Source organism: Tenebrio molitor, chromosome 7 (assembly GCF_963966145.1).
Source record: "Tenebrio molitor chromosome 7, icTenMoli1.1, whole genome shotgun sequence".
In the NCBI taxonomy this organism is placed as follows: domain Eukaryota; kingdom Metazoa; phylum Arthropoda; class Insecta; order Coleoptera; family Tenebrionidae; genus Tenebrio; species Tenebrio molitor.
The window spans coordinates 3,139,636-3,162,169 of NC_091052.1; the positions used below are offsets into that span (position 1 = coordinate 3,139,636).

At 37.7% G+C, this 22,534-nt stretch overlaps 1 protein-coding gene across 2 annotated transcripts in view; it reads left to right on the forward strand.

Moving 5' to 3' along the window:
• foxo (forkhead box, sub-group O) overlaps positions 1 to 22,534 on the forward strand; it is an 81,218-nt gene that overhangs the window by 48,360 nt on the left and 10,324 nt on the right. Inside the window, exons 2-5 of one of the 2 annotated variants that reach the window (XM_069053508.1) lie at positions 17,909 to 18,192; positions 18,504 to 18,737; positions 18,844 to 19,021; positions 20,443 to 20,888. In XM_069053508.1, coding sequence (XP_068909609.1) covers positions 17,909 to 18,192; positions 18,504 to 18,737; positions 18,844 to 19,021; positions 20,443 to 20,874 — 1,128 coding nt within the window. In that variant the 3' untranslated portion in view covers positions 20,875 to 20,888. The remainder of the gene's footprint in view (positions 1 to 17,908; positions 18,193 to 18,503; positions 18,738 to 18,843; positions 19,022 to 20,442; positions 20,889 to 22,534) is intronic. The other variant, XM_069053509.1, reaches the window with a different exon arrangement.

Here is a 22,534-nt window from a genome sequence, read left to right on the forward strand (position 1 = left end):
GTACACTTTAACTTCAATAATGAGAGGATTATGATTTGACACCTCCTACTGAGGAAAGTCGCTTATTGCAACAGAGACTACCCGTTACAATAGATTACTTGGAAGACTATATTCGTTAGCGTCCTGTATACAGCGCGCTCCAAAAGTTTCGAATAATGGAAGGATTTTCTTCCCCCTTGACGTCATTGCCAATTTTTTTAAATATCAACCCCTAATGTTTTTGACAGAAAAATTAAAATTGGAGGAAAAAAATCGACTTATCCGATATGATCAACAAAAAAAGAGATAAGAGGCGGCTATGGAAAGCAAAACTTGTGAAAACGTGAGGCGTAGCTTCTGCCATACTAACAGCGGTGATCAAGAGAGATTTTGCCCAAGTTCCAACAAACAATGTTGTGTATGATAAATCATTTCGAAAATAGGCTTCAGGCGTGAATGTTTGTGGTATTAAGTAAAAACCATTTTGTAAAAATAAAATTCATGTCAATATCAAAATTGACAGTTTACACGGCACGTCATCAGAGATTTTGTTTCCCATATCATTCCAAACTTTAGTCGCTCACTATATGTTTGATAAAAATCACGAAATGTAATTGAAATTGATTTTAAAAAATTGCAAAAGGACATACACAATTACATAATATGTACATTTATTTGTTAATTAAAAAATCGATTATTATAAGTATAACTTGTGAGGTCTGCATTTGTTTCGACTTTTTCTAAGACTAAAACTATATTTTTATACCAAATTTGTTTCCTTAAATATCCAAGTCGCAAATAAAAAATAATTGTAAGAGGTGAATTATTAGCAATATTTCAAATTTAATCATCTAAATTACAGAATTAAATTTTTATCAACATGAACAAAGTGAAATATGTATGTAGTTATTTACAAACCGAGTGCGGCAAAAAATATCATGTGAATCATTTTTATTTACATTTTCTGTGCTGAATTTGGATCATATACCTACCTATATTTAATACATACAAGCAATTACTTTTTTTTTAATGTGTACTAGGTGCTCTCACGTGGTCACTTAATATTGATTGCTACATGTGACATGAATATTTCATCTGATTAACGATTACCAAGTCTATACTTTTCGTTCATTTGATTTTTTTCTACATTGCTATTGGTATGTAAATCCAGGTTTTTTAGTTGGAACTGTTTATATGTGAGTTATTATTACGGGGGTTGGAGAATAATTTAGTAAATTACAAGCTTGTTAAAAATATTTGTTTTACTGAGAAATTATGAACAAGGACTTCTCCACGTCTTGTTAACTTCAAACCACGTATGTAATAGTGCTTTACCGTACGTAGCTGTTTTGGGCTTTCGTGTTACATATTTGACGGGTTCAGTGAAAAAGTACACCCAGACAGTCAGTACTGATTGTGGAAGTCGCCGTCTGTCTCGGTCGATCACATTATAAAATATGGAATTAGGTTTTGGATTATATTAAGAAATTTAAAAGTGAACATATCTAAAATAATATTTCATCTCGGTGTTTGACATTAATGGTTCAGAGCTTTCATATCTCATTAAAGAGCAGACAGTTAACTTTCTCATGAAATCTTTAGTTCCTTCATAATTTAATTGGATGACAACTCGTCACCAAATAGTAAAATCCGCCGTCTCCGTCTGGATAACCGCAACGTGCGTTTTCCAAACTTGTGTCAGTTGCATCGATGTATTTTTGGTGGCGGCGAAAAGTTCATCCCAGATACACGTATCTAAATATAATATTTAGCGTCGGAACGTTCGCATAATAAACCACGGAAAAATCCAAAAATTATTATTTTAATATGGTTGCACTCCAATCGCCCACATCAATCCTTGAACCCAATTAATAGTTGAGTGCGACGTCGTTCGCTTCCGATGATTAATTTAAAATTTTAAGCATTCGTTTCAATAGATGTTTGCGCGAAATTTCGTCGCGTAACTAGCGTTCCGGGACCATTTATAAATTCACATTACAATATGATTATGAAGAAATTCCCTGTTAGCGAGATGATGTACAAAAACTGACGAGACAAAATTGATGCTTTTTGGATTATTGTAATTTGCACCTACTCCACGAAATATAAGACGGGAGAAAAGAACAGTATTTCCTTTTGATGGCAAAAATAATTAATAACTTCAGGATGGAGCCGAGGAGAGCTCGCTAATCGATGTTAGTACAATCGCCAGTGATTAATGATGGGCGATTCTCCTCGACGTGTTTTATATCCACGTCTTACACCCCCCGATGCCGTAATCTGACCGCGGATATTAGCATCTTCAACACGTGACGCCACGTGCACCACTGAACTATCCCAATTTCAAACAAAAACGATCCGCTTCGAGTTGACGGCGTACGCTAATTCGGCCGCGGTCAATCTTCAAGACGGAACCACCCTAAAGAGAGAACGCGATGGGTTTATGTGTGGCCGTTTGCTTGGAAAACTAACCGAAATCATTCACATATTTAGCATAACGGCGCGAAACTTCGCCGTCGCCTCTAAGCTGTATATTATGTTTGAAGTATCGTTTGGATTTTAAAGTTTTTAATGCATGTACCCTCCATAAAGACTGACAAATGTATGATCTAGTAGGAGACTCTGTGTTACGGCTCGGGTCATTAAATGTAAGACTGGAAAGTAGTGTGGCCCACACAATATTTTAAGATCAAACACTTGTGGGCACATTTATGTAATCTTCAATTCCTACAGTCCATCAAATGATGTACGAATTTCAGTTGGTTCCTAAAGCCGGCGTCACAAGTTTTGTATCGTTAGCATAACCGCAACGGTATTCGTTTGTGCCCGTGGTGTACACGAAATGAACAAATAATTTTGAGTTATCGTAAAAGGCCACGTTTGATGTAAGATACGGTTGATGTCCGTCTTTCGTAAGATTCTTTGCGGGGTGCACCGCACCAGCAAGGCGAATGGTATTTATTTTGACACTAATTATAACATTACGCTGTGTGCAAGTTATTGACTTGTTACATTAATAAATCCACGTTAATTCGCGCCTTCAAATTGAATTAAATTTTAATCAAATAAGCATCCAATTATCATAACAGTTGTTATGGAAGCAAGTCGCGCGGTTACGAAATGTTGGCAGGAAAAAAATGCCACAGTCATCGACGTAAACCGCACTCGAGACGTACGGAAGAACCGTTGGCATTTCGAAAGAGCGCTGGATCCAGTGTTCCAGTTACACACTTGCGGCGTCCATCTCATAGGTTTACCGGTCCGAAACACCGGAGCTTATAATTATTGCCGGAGTGCGACCTTAACCTGGATCTCACCTCGTGGGGGCGTATCTGAACGGTTCGCCGTCGTTCGGCGCCTTCGCAGCCTTTTGTTCGCCCTCAGACTGCTACAGGCGCCACACAGACTTTAGGTTTCAGATTAATGGATCATTTTTCTTCCCTTCCGAACGACGTAACACCAACCCTTCTCTTTCTGACAGTCGCGATCTCCGGGGCCATGCCTAATCCGGAGAAAGCAAAACTACCTGCTCTTAATAAAGCACTAAGAGGGGCGCAGTTTATGCGGCGGCGCCCTATCTCGTCCATTCCAATCGCGGCGATTTGCAAAGACTCCAAACGGCGATAGTAGTAAAATACACCCAAACTATCCTGTGTTCTTTTCCAACTTTTCTACATAAAAATAAAACTGCCTGGAATAGAACTGATAACCCTGTATCTAATCACATTTAGACGTAACTGACGGGATGGATGGTCCAGGAGCGGGATCTCTCTCTCCCCGCCACACACAAATGCTTCTTTCCAATTTTACCAGACCTCTTTCGTCAAGGTATTGTGCATTGTCGGGACATTGGCGTACCAAGTTTTTCAAGAAATATTTTCCACCCAACTAGAATGAAAAATTGCCAAAATTTATTACATACTAGCCTTTACCCGCGGCTTTCCCGCAAATTTCAGAATGTTTTAAAATTATCTTTCTACTTTCATGTACATACCTATTGTGATAAACGCAGTAATTTCAATATGAAGTTTGTCTTTTTACGAAGAATAATTAAAACTTTACTTTATTTCCAACTCGAAAAAACTGTCTTTTTTTCTTAACAGGGTTGAAAATGGTAGTAGGGGTTGGTTTTTGTAAAATTAAAGTAGACAGTAATTTTCTTCTTGTTTTGAAGATCAAGTGTACAAAATTTCATCAAGATCGGAGTAAAACTGTAGATTTGCATATAAAATATACAAACAGACATTCAATTTTATATATATATATACATTCAATTTTTTTTTGTGTAAGCTCATATTTTCCAAAAATTTGACTTTTGAAACGTACCCATTTACCATCAGTTTTGGTAAGAGTTCGCATAGCGACCCAGTGTAAAATCGTAGCTGTATTTTTAACTGAAAATCACGTTGTAATTTCATAACGCTGAAATGTAAAAATTTACAAAGTGTAAATATTGAAACAACAACATTGTACGTATTTAAACCATTAAATAGAATTTAAATATTTGTCTCAAAAATCACATCAATTAATTTGGGAGTGACAAAATCACAGTCAATACCTATGTTTCTCTTCGGAACTTATCAGTTATCACCTATATAAAAATTATTGTGAAAGTGGTATTTTTAAATCAAATTTTTATTCTTTAAGTGGACAAGTTTAACCTCAACAAGAATAACTAGTTACTGAAACGTGCACAATTTATATTGGCATTTGTTTTTGCTTTATTTTTTAATCCATCACCGTAAATATTTATCAAGGGAATGGAGTATCTAGTGGAATTTAAGAAATCTGACTTTTCTTATTCTCATTTATTCTGCACTCTTTTCGTGGTTTGGCAGGAAGTCTGGAAAGGACGTTCCGTTTCGTAATTTTTCGTCGCTTCTTCAAGATTCAGAGCCGGTGCTTTTTCAACTTTCCGGTGTTGGTTGAAACACCGCCCCACGCGCAACTCCTGCTGCTGCACTCGCTTTTCACCGGTCTTGGATCTTTCCAAAGAAATCGCCGACCATGTTTCACTTCAGAAAAATGATTTATGACGGCGCGGAATTTTTTTACCGCTGCCCGTGCTCTGCGGTTACTCTAGCGGAGCATTCCTCAATCTCTAGATGAGCTTTTACCACAAACGGATTCGGTTGTTTCGTCTGAAAAAATTCTCTCTCGTCTACATAAGCGTTCTGTGTTTGGCACAGCTTGTGACTGGCACCGAGCGGGTTATGAGGCGTTACACAATCGCTACTGATATGTTAATGAGGATGTGTCCAAGTTGAGGCTGCAAGATCTCGCGTTATCCTTGAGAGTCGAGTGTGTGTGCTGAAGAAGGGGCTGGGGCGGCAGCAGCGATTAACCGCGGATTACGAGCAGTGTCAAGTCAAGGTGTCGCTTGCACACATAATTTATCATAAGAGGTGGTTGCTCACGCTAATTATTTATGGTGTACGTTCATGTTCAGGTCTGTGTTAACAGACGTGCCGAAAACGTCGCTTCGTTTATTAGAAATGTGAAAATTTAATTCGGAAATTCGCAGACAACGGTGCTGAACATCGATTACAATGGAAACGTGAATCTAGATAGTAGTAATTTAGCAAATTAGCGGGCTGGAAGGGAGCGGCTCGTTAATTATCCGTTTAGTTTAGCATTCGTAATGCTGGGGAGTAAAGAGTTAATTAGCGATAATGAGTGCATCTCGGATGATGCCGTTTTATGATCGAATTGATTTGTTTCGCACCGAAAGAAAGTCGAGTACTTGAGAGTCCCGTGACGTCATTGCTGCCAATTCTCGCTAACCGAAACGAGGAGAATTACAAGAATGCAACCAGGAGTGGCGAGGTCGAGCGAGGACCGCTAGGAAGGCATAAGCAAGCCACCAAGACCTGTAGGTTGGTATCAATGTAATCGTCTTACTGATCACGTTATGCCGGCACGTGGCGGCCATACGTCACTTCGACCATGATTTCGTACTTGTGCAAATTGTTTTTGATGACGGCAATCAAATTTTACAACTTTTTGATTGACCAAGAAGGCCTTTGAAAATCTTTTCAAGTACTCGTACTACCTACTCGAATTTTACTATTTCACCCATGCTGTTCTTGCCGGTCCTCCTAACACATCCAAGAATGTCATTAGCCCGTTCCAATTAATAATTAAGTGCGTAGATGTAATCTTATAAGTATTCAAAGGTAGATAACCAGTCACATTTTAACGATTTGGCATCCGCCCAAACTATGCGAATGTAACAATAAATATTCACCTGCCATCGACGAACACGCTACGTGCATATAATATAATTTTTTGCCACAACCTATGCGCTTTGAAAATTCATTTATTAAATAAATGTGCGTGCACAGATCGTCGGATATGGTTTTACGAAACTCAATCCGTGTGTGTGTGTAGACGGCATTACCTTAATTAGAACTTGTACGGTCATAATTTATTTATTTAGATGCAAATTGATGCTGGGGCAATTTGCATACGAACATCTTATTTTATCCGTCGCCAGGATGTAGTCGAGGAGTCGTTGATTTTCTCGATGCGGCCGTTTTTATAAAGTCGTGGTATCCACGTCCCCTCGAGTTATTGAAGAGTTTGTATTCTGTGAACGATGGGGATGCCCCAACTGGATACGTCTTCTGAAAAAGTTGGTTCAGGAAAGCGTGACCACACTACGGCTACGGTCTCGGATTGCTTTTCTTGGTGTAGGTCATGTACGGATCGGGTTGTCCTTGAACTCTTGGACCGTATCTGAATCCGTGCAATAATTGTGTTTTGTCAAAAATAACTGAATTTTAATTGTGTTATTATGTCTGGCAGATTTAATTAGAAATTTGCTTTTAACTCGTTCGAATTTAATTAACTCCACAAAGAATTAAAGACTATTGCTACAGTCGAGGGAAGTCGGTGTGTAGGCGCATACGCAGCAATTTTTTCAATTTTTATTCAACTACAAATTTTGCTTCACTCTCTTACCTACTTTTCGGATCTGCTACGTAATCAAAATATCAATAAATAAATCACTAACTGACATGTTGAACGTTAATAGATCGTGAATATTTGCAAGTAATGAGAGTAGGTGCACTTGATCATTCACGTTTGTTCACCTGAATACCCTTGACAATGTCTAACAAACAAATGTGTACATATCAGTGTCACCTGTATGTTGAACCGATCCAACGAAGGGATTGACACTAGCAAAACAAAGTGCCTTAATTTTTTAAACGCCTGTACACCATAACTCTGCAGTTAGTGAGTTAGTTTTGACGATTGACAAACATCAATTTACGACAGTTTCAAACATTTTTTTTCTCGAGTATTTATTTTTTTTATTTCTAAAAAGTATATGTACTTGTTTCGTTCTGTACCTTTTCTTCAAGAAATCGTGCATGTTGGCAATTAACCACACAATATTTTATTCCATCATTCTATCGGGTGTTCATTTAAATTTATCCTCAAAGTAGGCGTTGAAAAGTCGATTGTGAACGCTCCACGGATTACAGATCACTTTAATCTAACCTCACTTTTTGCGTTATTTGTGTTTCTTAATCTACAGACGAACGATTGTTGCACACTTTACCGCAAACTTTGAAGATAAATTTAAATGAACACCTTATACAGTGTGGAATAAAATGATTTATATCTAGTTACCTTTGGAATTTTTGCACATGTAAATTTTCCTGTACCGCTCTACTTTTTTTTTCGAAGTGCCGAACTATTAGTTCTGTCAATAAATGTCATCAATCGAATTGACAATTGTTACAATTTACTAATTTGAATTAACAAACGTTGGTGGCCAGTTTCAACACTAGCTATGACTTGCTTTTGTTAGCTCCTTTTTAATTTCAATCTTAACTTTGCGTTCATATCATCCCTTCGCAATAAATCACATTTGGAATTTGGATATATATTTTGAGGTTAGGCTTTCTTTTTTTTGTAGAGCGGCATTTCGTATTTTTACAAGTATAATGTAAAGGTAACTAGATGTAAATCATTTTATTCCACACTGTACAAATCAATAAATAAAAATTGAAAAATATGTGACGTAAATATATTCGTCATTTTGGATGCCAATTTTCATAATTGTAATGCCCCCGCCTCAATAAACGAATTGTGGGTGTTTACCAACTCTATCCATCGCCTATCCTGATATTGGATGGGCGTCTAAGAATACGTTTTTGTATTGTCAGGTAATTTTATTTTGACATTGCTGACGTGAAATAATTTGGATTTATTGTAAATAGCAAAAGGACGAAGAGATTACTAATCGTATGATCGGAGAAATGACACCAAAGTAACAGGAATCGAGAACAAATCCCAGAACAAAAATAATTTCAGTCCAATTTAGACGTCGCGTGTATATCTCGTCGGTGCATTCTTGCACCGTTCACTTTATCAATTTCTCATGTAACAATTTATAAAAGTACTATGCACAGAGTTGCATGATTTGTGGGCACGTTTATGATGAATCATCAAAGAAAATTCCGATAATTGCATTAATTTTCCACAATAAAAAGCACGTGCTATTGCCTAATTGACCGTAGGTGCAATTAATAGGGATATTAACTCATAGTGGAAGGTAGGTGCGGCGGGTCCCTTCGCGACTGTCAACTGCCGTCGTCGTGTTTTGACCTCATCAGTCATAATGCACGGACCTGACATCCACAATGATGCTCCCTTGTAATCGATAAAACTCGTATTTTTAGTGGCCCCTCGTTCTAATGATTCTTGTCGGAACATCTTTGTACTACTTTTAAAGAAGATTCCACATACGAAAGGAAGAGGATAAAATAAGAACCGATGCATCAGAGGGAAAACGTTGAATTAGCAACGTTGTAACTGAGGGAAGCTCTTGTCCGAATAATGCGGACACGGATGGACTGATCTGTATTTCCCCCAAAGGAAATGTCGGTGGATAATGAATACTAAAGCGTAGACAAGCCGAGGGCACGAAGTTTTCTCTTCGGTGCCGAAATAATAAAATGTACTCGTATTGTCGAAGATGCGCGAGAAAAAAAGTAGTAGGTCGAATGGGTTGAAGGTCCTAAAAATATTGGGCCGTTGGAAGTGAAACGCGCTCCGGTTATTTTTAAAGTTTGCATAATCGCCAGGCCGAGACTGACAATGCTGACCACACCGGTTCCTCATATATGTTTTCGGAAGGAAGCGGTATTGGCTAGGTGATTGTCAATGATAACAGTTTCCCAAAACCTTGAAAGTATTTCGGTGTCGTTGTGGTCACAAACAGATAGAAGTGATAGAAGTGTGGACATGTCTTGACAATATTCTCCTTCGGATGATAGCGATATTGCTTGAGGTTTCCTTTTTACTATCTACATCTTTTTATGCAAACATAAATGCAAAAATTTGAAAAGAATGATCTCCAACTAGGTACGTCAACGAGCGATTTAAACATATTTATAAAGAACCTCGACTTTGCCTCTCACAAAGATGTATCGTGCTCCCTTTGTGTTAATCTCTTTTGATCTCGAATTTTTTTTCTTTTTTCTTTAATACATAAAGAGATGTTCACGTAATTTTATTTAATATCGGTGTCTGGTAAATACTCTGCGCCGCGTAAATAAACGAGGGAAACAATTTTCGAATTATCAAATACTCAACTGCTTTACCCTTTCTGCGGTTGCTTTTGCAAGGTCACAAGAATTTTACCTGCTTCGTGGTCAAAGTTTTTCAACATGTCTTTGTGATGGGTAAAATATGACAGGTAGAAACTTATAATGAGGCATATACGTTACCGATCCGGCTACGTTCGCATATGCGGTTTCTGCAAGTAATGCCAGGCGAGAGTGGAAGTATTTAATTTTTGTGTCGTCGGGGTAGGGGTGAAAGTAATTCTAAGAATAAGAGGGATAGCGAGCCAAGTGAGCTGAATTGGGGCACATTATAACTCCACACGAGAGCGCTGTTACTAAAGGGGACTATGCAGTTCGATACCGAAACCTTGGGGTTAACATGAGTAAAGGGCCATTCCTAGACAGAACTGCGACGCTGTGTCATCTTATAACTCCGGAACATAAAGCAATAGAGCATTTTTGTCCGTACAGAACAAGCTAGAAAATTGTGGATGGAGCTATTTCCGAGGCTCCATTCTGACAATATCTGACATTGGTTATCGGATTAATTCAATAGATATAATGTTGCTCCTCCTAGCAGAAATGTGCAGGCTCTAGGATCTGCCACAAAAGTAAATTAGTCGAGGAATTTCCAGTTATAAGTTCGGAATAGTAATTTATGTTAGATTTATTGTTTCGTGTATTAAACTTGCAAAAGTTTTGTATCTGATAGCAAACGGCGCGGTCATAATTTAACCTTACTACAATTTTTTTCCTCGGGACGATGAATAATCGGATGAATTCGCTGAGTAATTTAATTGATACGAGCTAGAATGAATTGGCTAATAGCCCAGACGTGAATTTTACATATCGCGTGATAAGCATTGTAGTCCTCTTCAATATGCCATTCAATTTAATTTTGAAACAAAGCATCCGAAGCCTTCCACCGGATTGTTAATATTAATTACAAAGTGTCATGCAGCCGTACAAATATTATCATACAGTGCGTTTTACTCATCAAAGTGATTACGGAGACAGTGCATTGCACTGTGACAGCGTACCAGCATCGCATGTGCTGCAACTACCGGCCTCTACGTCAATTACACATTTCACTAACCACTATTACATCTATTTAACCTCTTTAATTGATCTCAATTAGTGATATCTTGTTCGATGCGCTCCTACAAATTATTCATTTCTCGTATGGAAGTTGGGGAGTTCGATTCCGCATTATGTCCCACCGACGCGACCTACTCGTGTGGAGATCTGCAATTTAGACAGTCACGTGTAATTGCTAGTAAAGTGCTTGTTCGTGATTTTTAATGAAAATTTAATTTACAAATAACACGGCGATGCATAGACAAACACAACGGTGTGCAATTAAAATTTAATGTTACCATTTAATGCCATCGGCAGTGACAATACTAGAACAGTGCGATGATTAAACTATAGTTAGTAGATATTTTACTGATTTGCAAATTAAAACTCCACCACCCCCACGTCCATCAACTACGTTTGTCACTCCTCGACTGTACAGCTGAAATTCAGTTTCACATCTAAATTTTATTCCTTCTCAAAATATAACAATAAGGTCTGCAAAAGTTCGAGCACAGTTTTATGCGGTTTTTCGTTTTATTTTATTTTATAAAATAATTTCCATATAATCTGACCATTTCGAAGACCCGACACCGTGTTAAATCCTGAAGGTCACATTGTCTGAAAGTAAATTATTCATGGCATTTATGACAGCGATATTATTTTTTCTGTTTTTAATAGTTTAAATCTGTTGTTCCATACTTTTTTCGTTCACTTTCAAATGCAAGTGTAACATATTGGGAATCTGACGCTAAAAAACGACAAAACCTTTGCTTGTTAACCAGAAAAAATTGTGCACTATATCGCAAAAAACCCCTCAAAATATCGATAATAGTGGGAATCTTGGGATTGCAGTTTCCAGCCGACTCACGGGAAGAAAGCGAAGTTGTGTATTGTTGGCTGCCTAAGTGCAACGTTCTTGGTTTGTTTGCGATTCGACTGGAACTTGGAAAAAATTGAATGAGACACCTCCTTTTAGTAATTTTTTTAAGCCGCTTTGGCTTCCCCGCCTTGACGCGACCTACGTGGCTTCGGTCTGTCCAAATATTTGCAAAATTGACAGAATTAAGTGCGCCCCACGTTTTAATCCGTCCGTAATTCAAATGACTAAATTGCGGTTCAAAAATTAGAGGCGCTCGGTAATCCGGTCTCTTTTATGTTGTCGATGGCATTATTCATTAGAAGCTCGCCCACTCCTGCAAGTAATTAATATAATACTGTGTAAGTAGCTAAAATTGTAAGAATCCACATAGATTAATGAATAATTCATTAAGGCTTTTGACGTACAATGCAAGAACAGAATGTATGAGGGGGGTGATTAATTTCCAACGCGTATGTCGGGATTAAAAGATCAAGTAAGCAGTCAGGGGCAGGCGCCTCGACTTTCAGGCGTCGCCTAGGCGTCTGTTCGCCCACCCTTCGCACCTCCCGCTTCCAAACTCGCACCTTGAACCGGGCGCCAACTGTCAACTATTCACCGAACATTGCTGTATCAATTTTGCCATACTGACTGGGGCGAATTTCATTCCAGACATTTTTATATACGGGAAATTCTTACCGCACCTCAGCGACATAACTGCACAACTATTCCAAAAAGAGCGTGCTCGGGGTCTTAAGAAATTGCGCCACGCATATCTACGCACGTTTTACTCCTCAAATGAGCTACCGGTGTGACACTTTTATTTTAATCGACATTACTCTCGCAAGAATAAAGAAACCGGTGCCGTCGACAGGCCGCATCATCCATAATCAAAATCGACCATTTGCACGGTTTGAATTTGCCGACACAGAACGAGCAATCAGCGGGAATAGCTTGCTTGGATAGTTAGCAAATCGCTGCACCCGCTGAAGATATTTTCAAGAGAGTCTACGGCGAGGAATTACGTTAATGGATTAATCTCTTTAGACGAACACTAGAATATTCGTAAATAATTTCTGCGTAATTGTCTCGCGAAAAGGGGTTTAGTCGTTTCTTTTTGGTTTCTTCTGTTTGAACTGGTTGAAATCGTCGTTGCTTCCTGTTTCACTGAAAACATTGTAAATAATTTCGTGTGGGAATGTATGCAGATTACAGGTGACCGATTACAGTCACTTATCTGTAATCAAGCGGTGATCTACTCATAGCCCCGACATCAAAAGAGCGCGTGAATAATTCGGAGAGAGCAATTACTTTGAAGTTGTTACGAGCGAGCGCAGAAAACTCTGAACTTCTACTTTATTAACTATTTAGCTTTCGCGTGCACGAAAATGTAAGGATTTGGTAATATGATTACGTACGTATTAAAACCATTTAACTTCTTTTTCTGTGGGGCTTCTAAACGCCAAATCTTTACGATTGAACCAGATAACTTTAACGGTTTTATCGGAATTTTTATTAATAATTGAGCATCCAAATAAATGTTGTACTACTCGTCATTATTTTTCCTTAAACTAGTGTTTTTTATTTTCTACTGTAATTTTTTTGAACATATATTTTAGCTTTTTTTTTAATTTGAAATTTAGATTTTCGACTTTATTTATTTAGCCGTCAGATTAGTTTATTGCCAATTCTGAATGCATGGTATCGTGAGCGAAAAAAGTAAAGATGTCAGTTTTTAGTGTTATTTATTGTACGTACTGTCAGTAATTTTCCAGACGCACCTGATATTAATGTAATATTTTCCGTGATTGAATTATAAACACTTTAGTAGTAAGTACTATCGAAAAATGTAAATATGTAAAAGTTTTTAGGAAGTTTTAAAAATCGTTACAAATAACATGTTTCCTACGAAATAAAACAAGTTGATTAATAGGTACCTAGTTTTTCCCATCGAATCGGAATATTTTCCTAAATTTGATTAATAGTTTAACAATAATTATATTGACTCCTAAATGAGATATCAACCACATAACTCACGAAGTTATTAATATTTAATTTAATGGGCGTTTTCGTACTATCGATCGGAAATATAAATCGTAACATTAAAGAAAAAATACACATTTAATTGATAGAAATGGTATATTAATAATGTGTAGATGTTCAAATTAAAAGAATACGTGTCGCAATTCTTTGGTTTGTAAAGTGTAAAGATTATTTTTAAAAGAGTTTTTTCAACAATCGATGAATTATAGGCAAAATCTATTTTTCGAATTATTCTCAGATATAAAATTTATTGTTATTTTAAAAAGTTTTTGCGGGGGCCGTTCGTGAGTTATGTTGTTTTGATATCGAAATCAATATTTAAAATAATTTTTTGGTTCAGATGCTCGTCCAATAATTAATTTATTTTTGACATTGGCATCGCTCTCCTCAGATTCAAATAATATAGAAATCTGGTTGATTTTCTTTTGATCTGAATAGCAGTTGCGATTAGTTTTTTATTTTTCTTTGACTTTACTTTGTATAAAAATCTCGCGCGGATCTGAAACTATTGAACTTTTTAATCATTTTATGGAATTTTTAATTTGTTATAAAATTCTACGTCATTTCGGTGTCTCTGGCGGCGATAAAGTAGCTTATAAAAGTTTGATTGCTACTACGGCTATTTTCATTTATTGCATTCCACCTCGTTTCTTATTATCGCCATTTTTATTACGGCCCGAATTTTTAACCGATAGATTCATATTCGAACTGTGGAGACATTTAAATGTTATATTCTCCCATACTGAGTTATGGACGCATAAAAGTACAACTTAACTTTGATTGGTATCAGTTGGAAGTTTGCGGATTTAATTCGAGCATCCCGGTGGAGTTTTACGGCGAAGATCTGAATATAAAGCACCGCGTCGGAGGGATCGGAATTTGCATAATCATATGTGGGGTTACCTGGACGCGAAGTGGAGGCGCCGGGACGCCAGCGTCGGCCGGAAACCGTCCGATCTCACTTGCCTGACGCGTTTCCGGTCTTCCGGCCGGTGACAAAGGGCCGGCGGTCAGCGGTCAAGCGTCGACTGGACCATTATGTGCTCAGCCGCCCTAGATATTGAGATATGGGAGAGCTTTCTGCCCCCGATGCCACTTAGCTCAGTGGCGGCGCAAAGAGCACAGAAAATAATCGCGCTGTCCGCGTTACTCCCACAGATAAATTCAAACCCGTGTTGATTATTTTAAACGGACAAGAAATTATACTGCAACAAAATATTATTTTCAAATTTGTCCCAGACGTTTTCAAGTCAAATACGCTATCAAGGATAACAACATTTGCAGCCACTCATAATTAACAGCTACTGATTATTAACAAATTAAACATGCTAATTGTGTTATTGCACTTGACAGAGACGAATGGAAATTTTATATCGTTGTCGAACATGGAATGGGTAAATTCATGTTACAAAAGAGATTAACAGTTTCATTTTTAAAGTGTAGTGTAGCAATAAACATTTCGTACATATTCAGGTTTCATAATTCTGCATTTTAATTTCCAATCATCAAAAAAGAAACACAAAAGATTTGAAAACTTCTGGCTTTACTTAGGTCATCCGATATGAACTGTCATGAAAAAACAAATCGAGATGTTTCAACATTTTCAGCAAGATTAAAAATGGGTTTGGTTTGAAAACGGTTCCTATATGAATGAGTTACGGTTACTAACATTTGACCATCCCAGTCCCGTAGGTAATTCACAAATCCAAAGTTAGGATTTGTAAATATAACACTACGTCTGTAATGCGTCACACGTTTTCGTTTTTCACAGCCACTCTTGACCATTTTGGCAGTCTGTATGTCGAAAAGTTTGACATTTGTTATTTCATAAAAATCTGCAAAAGTCCAAAATAAAATGTTTGGTCAGCCGAAAAGTCTAATACAAATATCGTACGATTGGTATTTTACAGCGCTCCAACTAATCGGGCACTCGGCTTCGGCTCGTAAAATATTCCTATCGTATTCTAGTGTAAATAACAACTATTCTGTTCAGCCTGGACATCAGTGTAAAATAATAATTGCAAATGTAGTATGTAATTGTGATCAAAAAATACTATTCCTAGAGTATAATGTTGTAATGTAGTACAATTTTGTCTACCCATTTTAAAATGTTTTTGTGAGAAAACCAGTTCAAATACAGGTGTTCAGAATTTCACAACAGTAGTGAAAAAGGAACAAATTGGTTAATGTAAATGAAAAAATCACATTAAATTTTATGAGTCTAGTGTTTTTGCATTTTATTAAACGTAACAAAAATCAAACCGACCAACTACTAATTAATTCATTTAAAAAATGGTCTGTTCATCCCACCTAATTTGGAAACGTGTTTTACAGTTTAGGAATTGCTCGATAAAATCTGAATTTTTATACAACCAATCGACTTATCGAGTGTCTAAAAATTATAAAAATTAACTATCCGTGTATGAATTTTTTAAAATTTTCATTCTGCTGGTTTTTATATTTTCGCATCACGATACTTTTTCCATTTGTAATTACCGAGGGTGGGTATACTTCAGTATCACACCAATTTCTGCACAAAAAATCTACAGTGTGGAATAAAATTATTTACATCTAGTTACCTTTGGAATTTTTGCAAATGTAAATTTTCCTGTACCGCTCTACTTTTTTTTCGAAGTGCCGAACTATTAGTTCTGTCAATAAATGTCATCAATCGAATTGACAATTGCTACAATTTACTAAATTGAATTAACAAACGTTGGTGGCCACTTTCAACACTAGCTGTGAGTTGCTTTTGTTAGCTCCTTTTTAATTTCAGTCTTAACTTTGCGTTCATATCATCCCTTCGCAATAAATCACATTTGGAATTTGGATATATATTTTGAGGTTAGGCTTTCTTTTTTTTGTAGGGCGGTTGTATTTTTACAAGGGTAATGGTAACTAGATGTAAATCAATTTATTCCACACTGTATAAACAAGCCAGAAATTTTTTCCGGATTTTGCAATTTTTTTTTTCATTTGATGAACGAATTAAGATTACGGGAACGTTTCTGTCCATCGGTCGATACATCGATGTCAGATTTAGCCGAAATGAAAAGGAATAGTTTTAGTGACGTAAGTACGAGTAAATGTCCGGGTCTTCCAGGTGGGGCTTCGCCCACTCGCGGCTCGTCGGCCCGTCCGCCGCTGCTTAGGCGTGCCGTCGCCTCCGTCCCAAGTTTATTCTGTCGCGGGGTCGTTACTGCTCTTTTTTATGGTCCGCGATTTGAATCTTTTCAGATTTTCGATTGGACGCCGTTTCCTGGCATTCTGCAAGGCGCCGCGACTCCTGCGTCCGTATATCACCTCGCAGCTATCTTAGGTGAACTGTCTCGTTAGCGACCGCCGGGCGACATAAATCACTCCGGATAAAAGTGAGGACCTAATGGCCGCAGGTGGGCTATAAACGTTCTCTTCAGATATTCATAATTCATACATTACGTCCTTAACGCTTCACTGAGGGTTTATACTTGCGTAATGAACCGTAGCCGTAGCCCATCGGGGTCACTTTTGAATTCGCACTTTGCGAACTTTAATGTCTTGTTCTTCGATGTCTTATCGTAATAAAATTTTCTAGTAATTTTATTACTGTCTTATCATTCAGTTATGTCTCGTCGATCGCAGTTTTAAAATTTGGGCGGTCACGACCAGTTCATAAAAGTTATCTGGGAATTACTACAATCCAACGGGATAATTCAAGTCAGACCTTATCGCGGTTATCTCACCCTAAATCTTCTTCATCATATATCACGGTACGTCGATTTTTGGGGACCGACAGAATGCTCGTTAGCCTAAATAAAATCGAAATGACAAACGCTTCCCCACTAGTTGTTACTGCAAAGACGGGACACTTAATTGACAAACGATTTTGATCGATAATCTCAAAATGAGAGACCACACATCGAAAATATTGTTTAAAAAGTCTAAACTATGTGACGTTTATTAATCATAAAAAATGTGTACAAAAATGTCCCAGCGTGCATTGTTTTTGGTTCTGAAACAGCAAACATTGTCTTGGTGTATTCTTTTTGAAATGAATCTTATTTCGGAGAAAATTTTACGATGATTCTAATTGTTATCAGAACAAGGACAGGTTAACTTCTCCCGCAAGGGTAAAGAATAAAAATAATCACAGAAGATTTTTCAATAGCATCCGCCTATACGTATGAATTAAATATCATGAACCAGACAAGAAATAAGAACTTTTGATTAGTTCTGCGTTCGTTCCGTTTTAAATTGTTAACGCTTTACAAGGAAGACTTTATTTTTAATCGTGTAACAAATGTAAATTGGGCATCGTTCCGTCGATAAAATCTGCTTAGTATTGTGTAGGTGTCTCATTAGGATGGAATATTGATTGGAGTGTTTCTTTCAGAATTCAATCCGGCACAATTTATCACTCCACAACCGCTTCATGCGTGTACAAAACGAAGGTACCGGAAAATCGTCCTGGTGGATGATTAATCCCGACGCGAAACCAGGGAAATCGGTGCGAAGAAGGGCCGCATCAATGGAAACTAGTAAATTCGAAAAGCGGAGGGGGCGAGTGAAGAAGAAGGTCGAACTTATGAGAAATGGCGCCCTTCCTGACACCACTCCTAGTCCTAGTTCGTCTGTATCGGAGAGCCTGGATTTGTTCCCGGAATCACCGATCCATAGGTAACTGTTTTTCTCGGCCTGTCACCGATCATTTCTCATTCACTTTGCATCATCAGAAATTCCACGCCATTTTCTTTCGACGTCCTTGTATCGATTTTTTATTCGATTCGTTTCCATAAGCGGGCGGCGAGATGGTGAAATGTTGAGATTAAGATTAAGATTTTCGGGTCTGAACATTGCACCTTCTACGTTGCCGGACGTGAAAGTGGTAACAAATTTCTGTGGCCTGGCGCACTCCACATGGCACCACTGATCATAGCATGCCCATCCAAATATCACGACAATCGTGTTAAACATCATTTCCTCCTCAGTGGCGCTGGTTTCCAACTAAGTCCAGACTTCAGACCTCGAGCTTCCTCAAATACGTCCTCTTGCGGTCGATTGTCGCCGATACCAGCGGTAGTAGGTGTCGAACCTGACTGGAGTTCGCCCAGTCAGTACAATTCGACAAATTATAGTCCAGAAATGCCCGGTAACTATTCACCTGATCAGCTTGCAGGAAACCTAGAACAGGGCATGAAACTACAACCAGATGCCTACCTGGGGTGAGCACACGTTGTGCCGTTCTGCTTTAGCTCTTGCACGCTTCGCTTAAAATTGCTACGGTCATCTCTGTCATGATCTTCCATGGTAACTCTCGCTGCTTTACAGGTATATTAATGGACAAACGCCACAGCAGCCGCCACCTCCCTACACGGCACCTTATGAACAATTCCCAGGACGTAGAGAAATAAATTCGTTACATGCCACATCGCCATACGGACTGTCGCAGTGTCCCATACATCGCATTCATTCGTGTTCGTGCATGCAGGTTCAGTGTAAAGTTGAAGTGAGTACCTACCAGAACCACAAATTTAATCATAAAACACCGCTGCGTTTCTTCAAAATGAATTTGGAGAAATTTCAACTCGATCAACCTAGTTAGTTTACAAACAGAAAGATGTTTTGACGATCTGCCAAGCGCGTTTACTACATTGGTTGTAGTACGTATGTACAGGAGGATAGTCAAAGCTATTTTTGTTTGTAGCTGTTAGATTTATATCGCAGCCGATTAACTGTCATATTGTAGCAAGGTCTACGGTTCCACACCATCTCATGCATACATTTTTTGGCCACATTGTAGCAAACACAAATTACTGTCTTCCAGTTTTAAATTGTTCGTGCTGGTTTCTGGCTCAGGACAACAAAATTTTACACCAACAGCTGGTTTATTAACTCTGAACATGTCAGTTTTGCATTTTACAAAATTACAGTATAACTTAGTTACTTCAATGATATGTATTTTTTTTTGAAGTAAGTAGCATTAAAGATATGTTTCAAAGAACATTCCAACACCAAAAGTCCTTCTAACGTCGTAACATAAATATACTACAGATGGTGTGGTATAATATTCTGGTGATGAGGTTATATCGCCCGTTTCAATGAAATCCTGGGCTGAGTAGGCGTTGGAAAAAGTAAACCATTTAGAACAGCGTAAAGTTTGAATTTCCCGCCGTTTGACACGAATGACATTTGTTTATGTTTAATCGGCACATAATTTGAACATGCTCGTTTTCAGCAAAGGGTGCCCTTAGATAATTGCTTCGAGAATAGCAATCGCTAAGTTATTCTATTTTTAATGTAAAACATTGCAAAGAAACAAAAAAAAAGGAAACATTTTTGGCTTTAAATTTTAGGTTAGTTGTCAACAGGCTCCAATTAATCTACGCTTTAAAAAAGCACAACAATTGATGGTTTCCAACGCCTACCCAGCCTAGGATTTCATTTGAATTTGGAGTTTGAGTAATATTTGTCAAATCGGAATTAACGTTATTACCTAAATAATTTTATTCAGTTTGGATAAAATTTTATTTGCATAATTCCCAACTTGAGTATAATGAAAAAAATATATTTGAAAATGAGGTTCTGCAAACAAATTAGAGTGACGTTATTTGTAGTAATCATTTGCGTCCCATAGATGTAAATAAAATTCTTTTACGCGGAAAAGCGCAATCCTTTCATTAATCTATCACCTTTTGACGTTAACGAATTGACAAGAGTTGTCTCTTATCTCTAACGTGATTACTATTAATGCGGTGATTAAATCTTTACATCAGAATCAAGTTAATCCGGTAAAACCTGTTACGACGCATTAAAATGTGAAAGTTGCAAAGTGGCATATCGAAAAAGCGTCATTATGTGTCATCGGTCATTTAATTTTTCGGCATTTTGTGATGGGGGCGAGTCGTGATTTTAGAAATGTTGTTTCAGAGCATGTCGCCGGCAGGAATGTCGCCTTCGTATCCGCATTCAGAGCCGTCTCCAGACCCCTTAAGTAGCCAATATATGATAAACCGGAGCACAATGCCGAGGCCTCCGTCTAGCAGTCCCCCGTTAACGCCACAACCGACCCAGGGAACGCCGTCGACCATGATGGGCCAACTAATGGGAGCTTTAAACAGTAGTACGGTACTAGACGATTTAAACATAAACGTGGAATCGTTTCAAGGCGGTTTCGACTGCAACGTGGAAGAACTGATCAAGCACGAGTTGAGTATGGAAGGAAGCCTCGACTTCAACTTTCCAAACCAACAGCAGTCGGTCGTTCCACAGCCGGAAACGATTTCAGGGATAACCGCCAACCAGGCCAACGCGCCGCCACCTTATTCGACAACGGTAACGACACCATCGTGGGTGCATTAACGAACGCAGTCCTGGTGAGTGACATCCAATTTTATTCCGACGTAATTAAGCCAATGCGTGAAATTTAATTTCTTCTCTTCACTCATGATTATTAATATTTTTTCCGAACGCTGCGCGCTCGGCAACGTCGAACGTTCAACATGAAATAAACAGAATGTTAATTAAACATGATAAATGAACAATTAGTGAGATTGAGGTATTTTTTTAACGAGAGAAAATTAGAATTGCCACTCGACATTAATCAAAGCACCTAGCTCGGTAAAGAAAAAAGACTTGGACGTATTAATGAGTCAACGATTGAGGGATCGGCTCATTCATGTCTGCCGAGGGTAATTTTAATTATTTTCAAAGTTTTAGCGTAACGCCTGGACGAGACATAGTAAACACGATGTTAATTTGCAGTTTTACACTCGGTTAACCTCGACTCAATGGATCAATCAAAACATTGTCAAACATTATAAATTAAACATGAGAAGCTTACGGCTCTACAGCTATCGATTAGAACTTTACTCCAGATCTACTTATGCACCCTAGTTCCCGATGATTAATCCCACATGTGGGATACCTCCTAAAAGTCGCGAAAAAATCAAAATATCTCCAACAGTTTTTTTAATGTAATATATGTACTGTCATTTTTTCTCCCCAGTGTAGGTCACAGCTTAAGATTAAAAAAAAAACAAAACAAAAAGAATCAGTTGCGATTGTTCTGAACATTTTGTTGGGAATTAATTGAAGGGTCAATGTAAACGTGTGGAAAGTGTGAGGTAATTAACACGGATTTATTTACCGGAGCTGACACATTGAAATAATATTATTTTATTGTCCATTAATTTAATAAGCATGGCACATAAACACCGGCAATGAAAATAATTTCGTGCTTGTATTTAATTTTTTGTATGAGCCACAATAGCAATTCTCAACAAATCCATTTATACTTTTTTGTATTTATTTTTATTTGTTGATGGCAACAGTGAATCAATTTTTTTTAGCTTCACCCTAATGAACATAAAAATATAAGAACAAAAAAAAAATGAAAATCAGATTAGAGTACATTTCGTCTTCTTTAGAAAGAGCAATATTAACGGATGTTATTTAGGATCGTGACGTATCAAACATAATAATTAGGTGGATAATAGCAATAGCAAATAGTTAAAAAATGAGTCACCGTTGTAGAACAGTGTTGGAATTTTTTTCAAAAGTGCTAACGAAAAAACCACCGAGATTTCGTCTCCATTCATTGGCAATAAATCAAAATTTGTCGTATCTTAAGTTATGCAACATTGAAATTAATTCGTCACAGGAAGCCGCCCAGCAGGTGTGTAACGTCTCAGTTATTTTTCTTTCGTAAGCGTGACACGCAAGTCGTGTACGTTTTTAATTATTTTCGTTCGGTGATTATTAAAACGGCGCTGTCTGAAAGATTTCCTCGAGTCGTTTTCATTAAATATGCACCGAAATTCCCCCTGAAAAAGCCGGCCTCCACTCCTGAACTCGATAAGCTAAGAGCATTAATTTTCCCGACTTCCTAAACTCTGTCATAAGAATTTCAAAGAAACTTTTTCGCATCTTAGAGGTTACGACTTGTCCTAGACGAGCGGTAATCAAATTTCTATCTGGGAAAATTGAATATAAAATTTAAAGAGCTGACAATTTCGGGCCT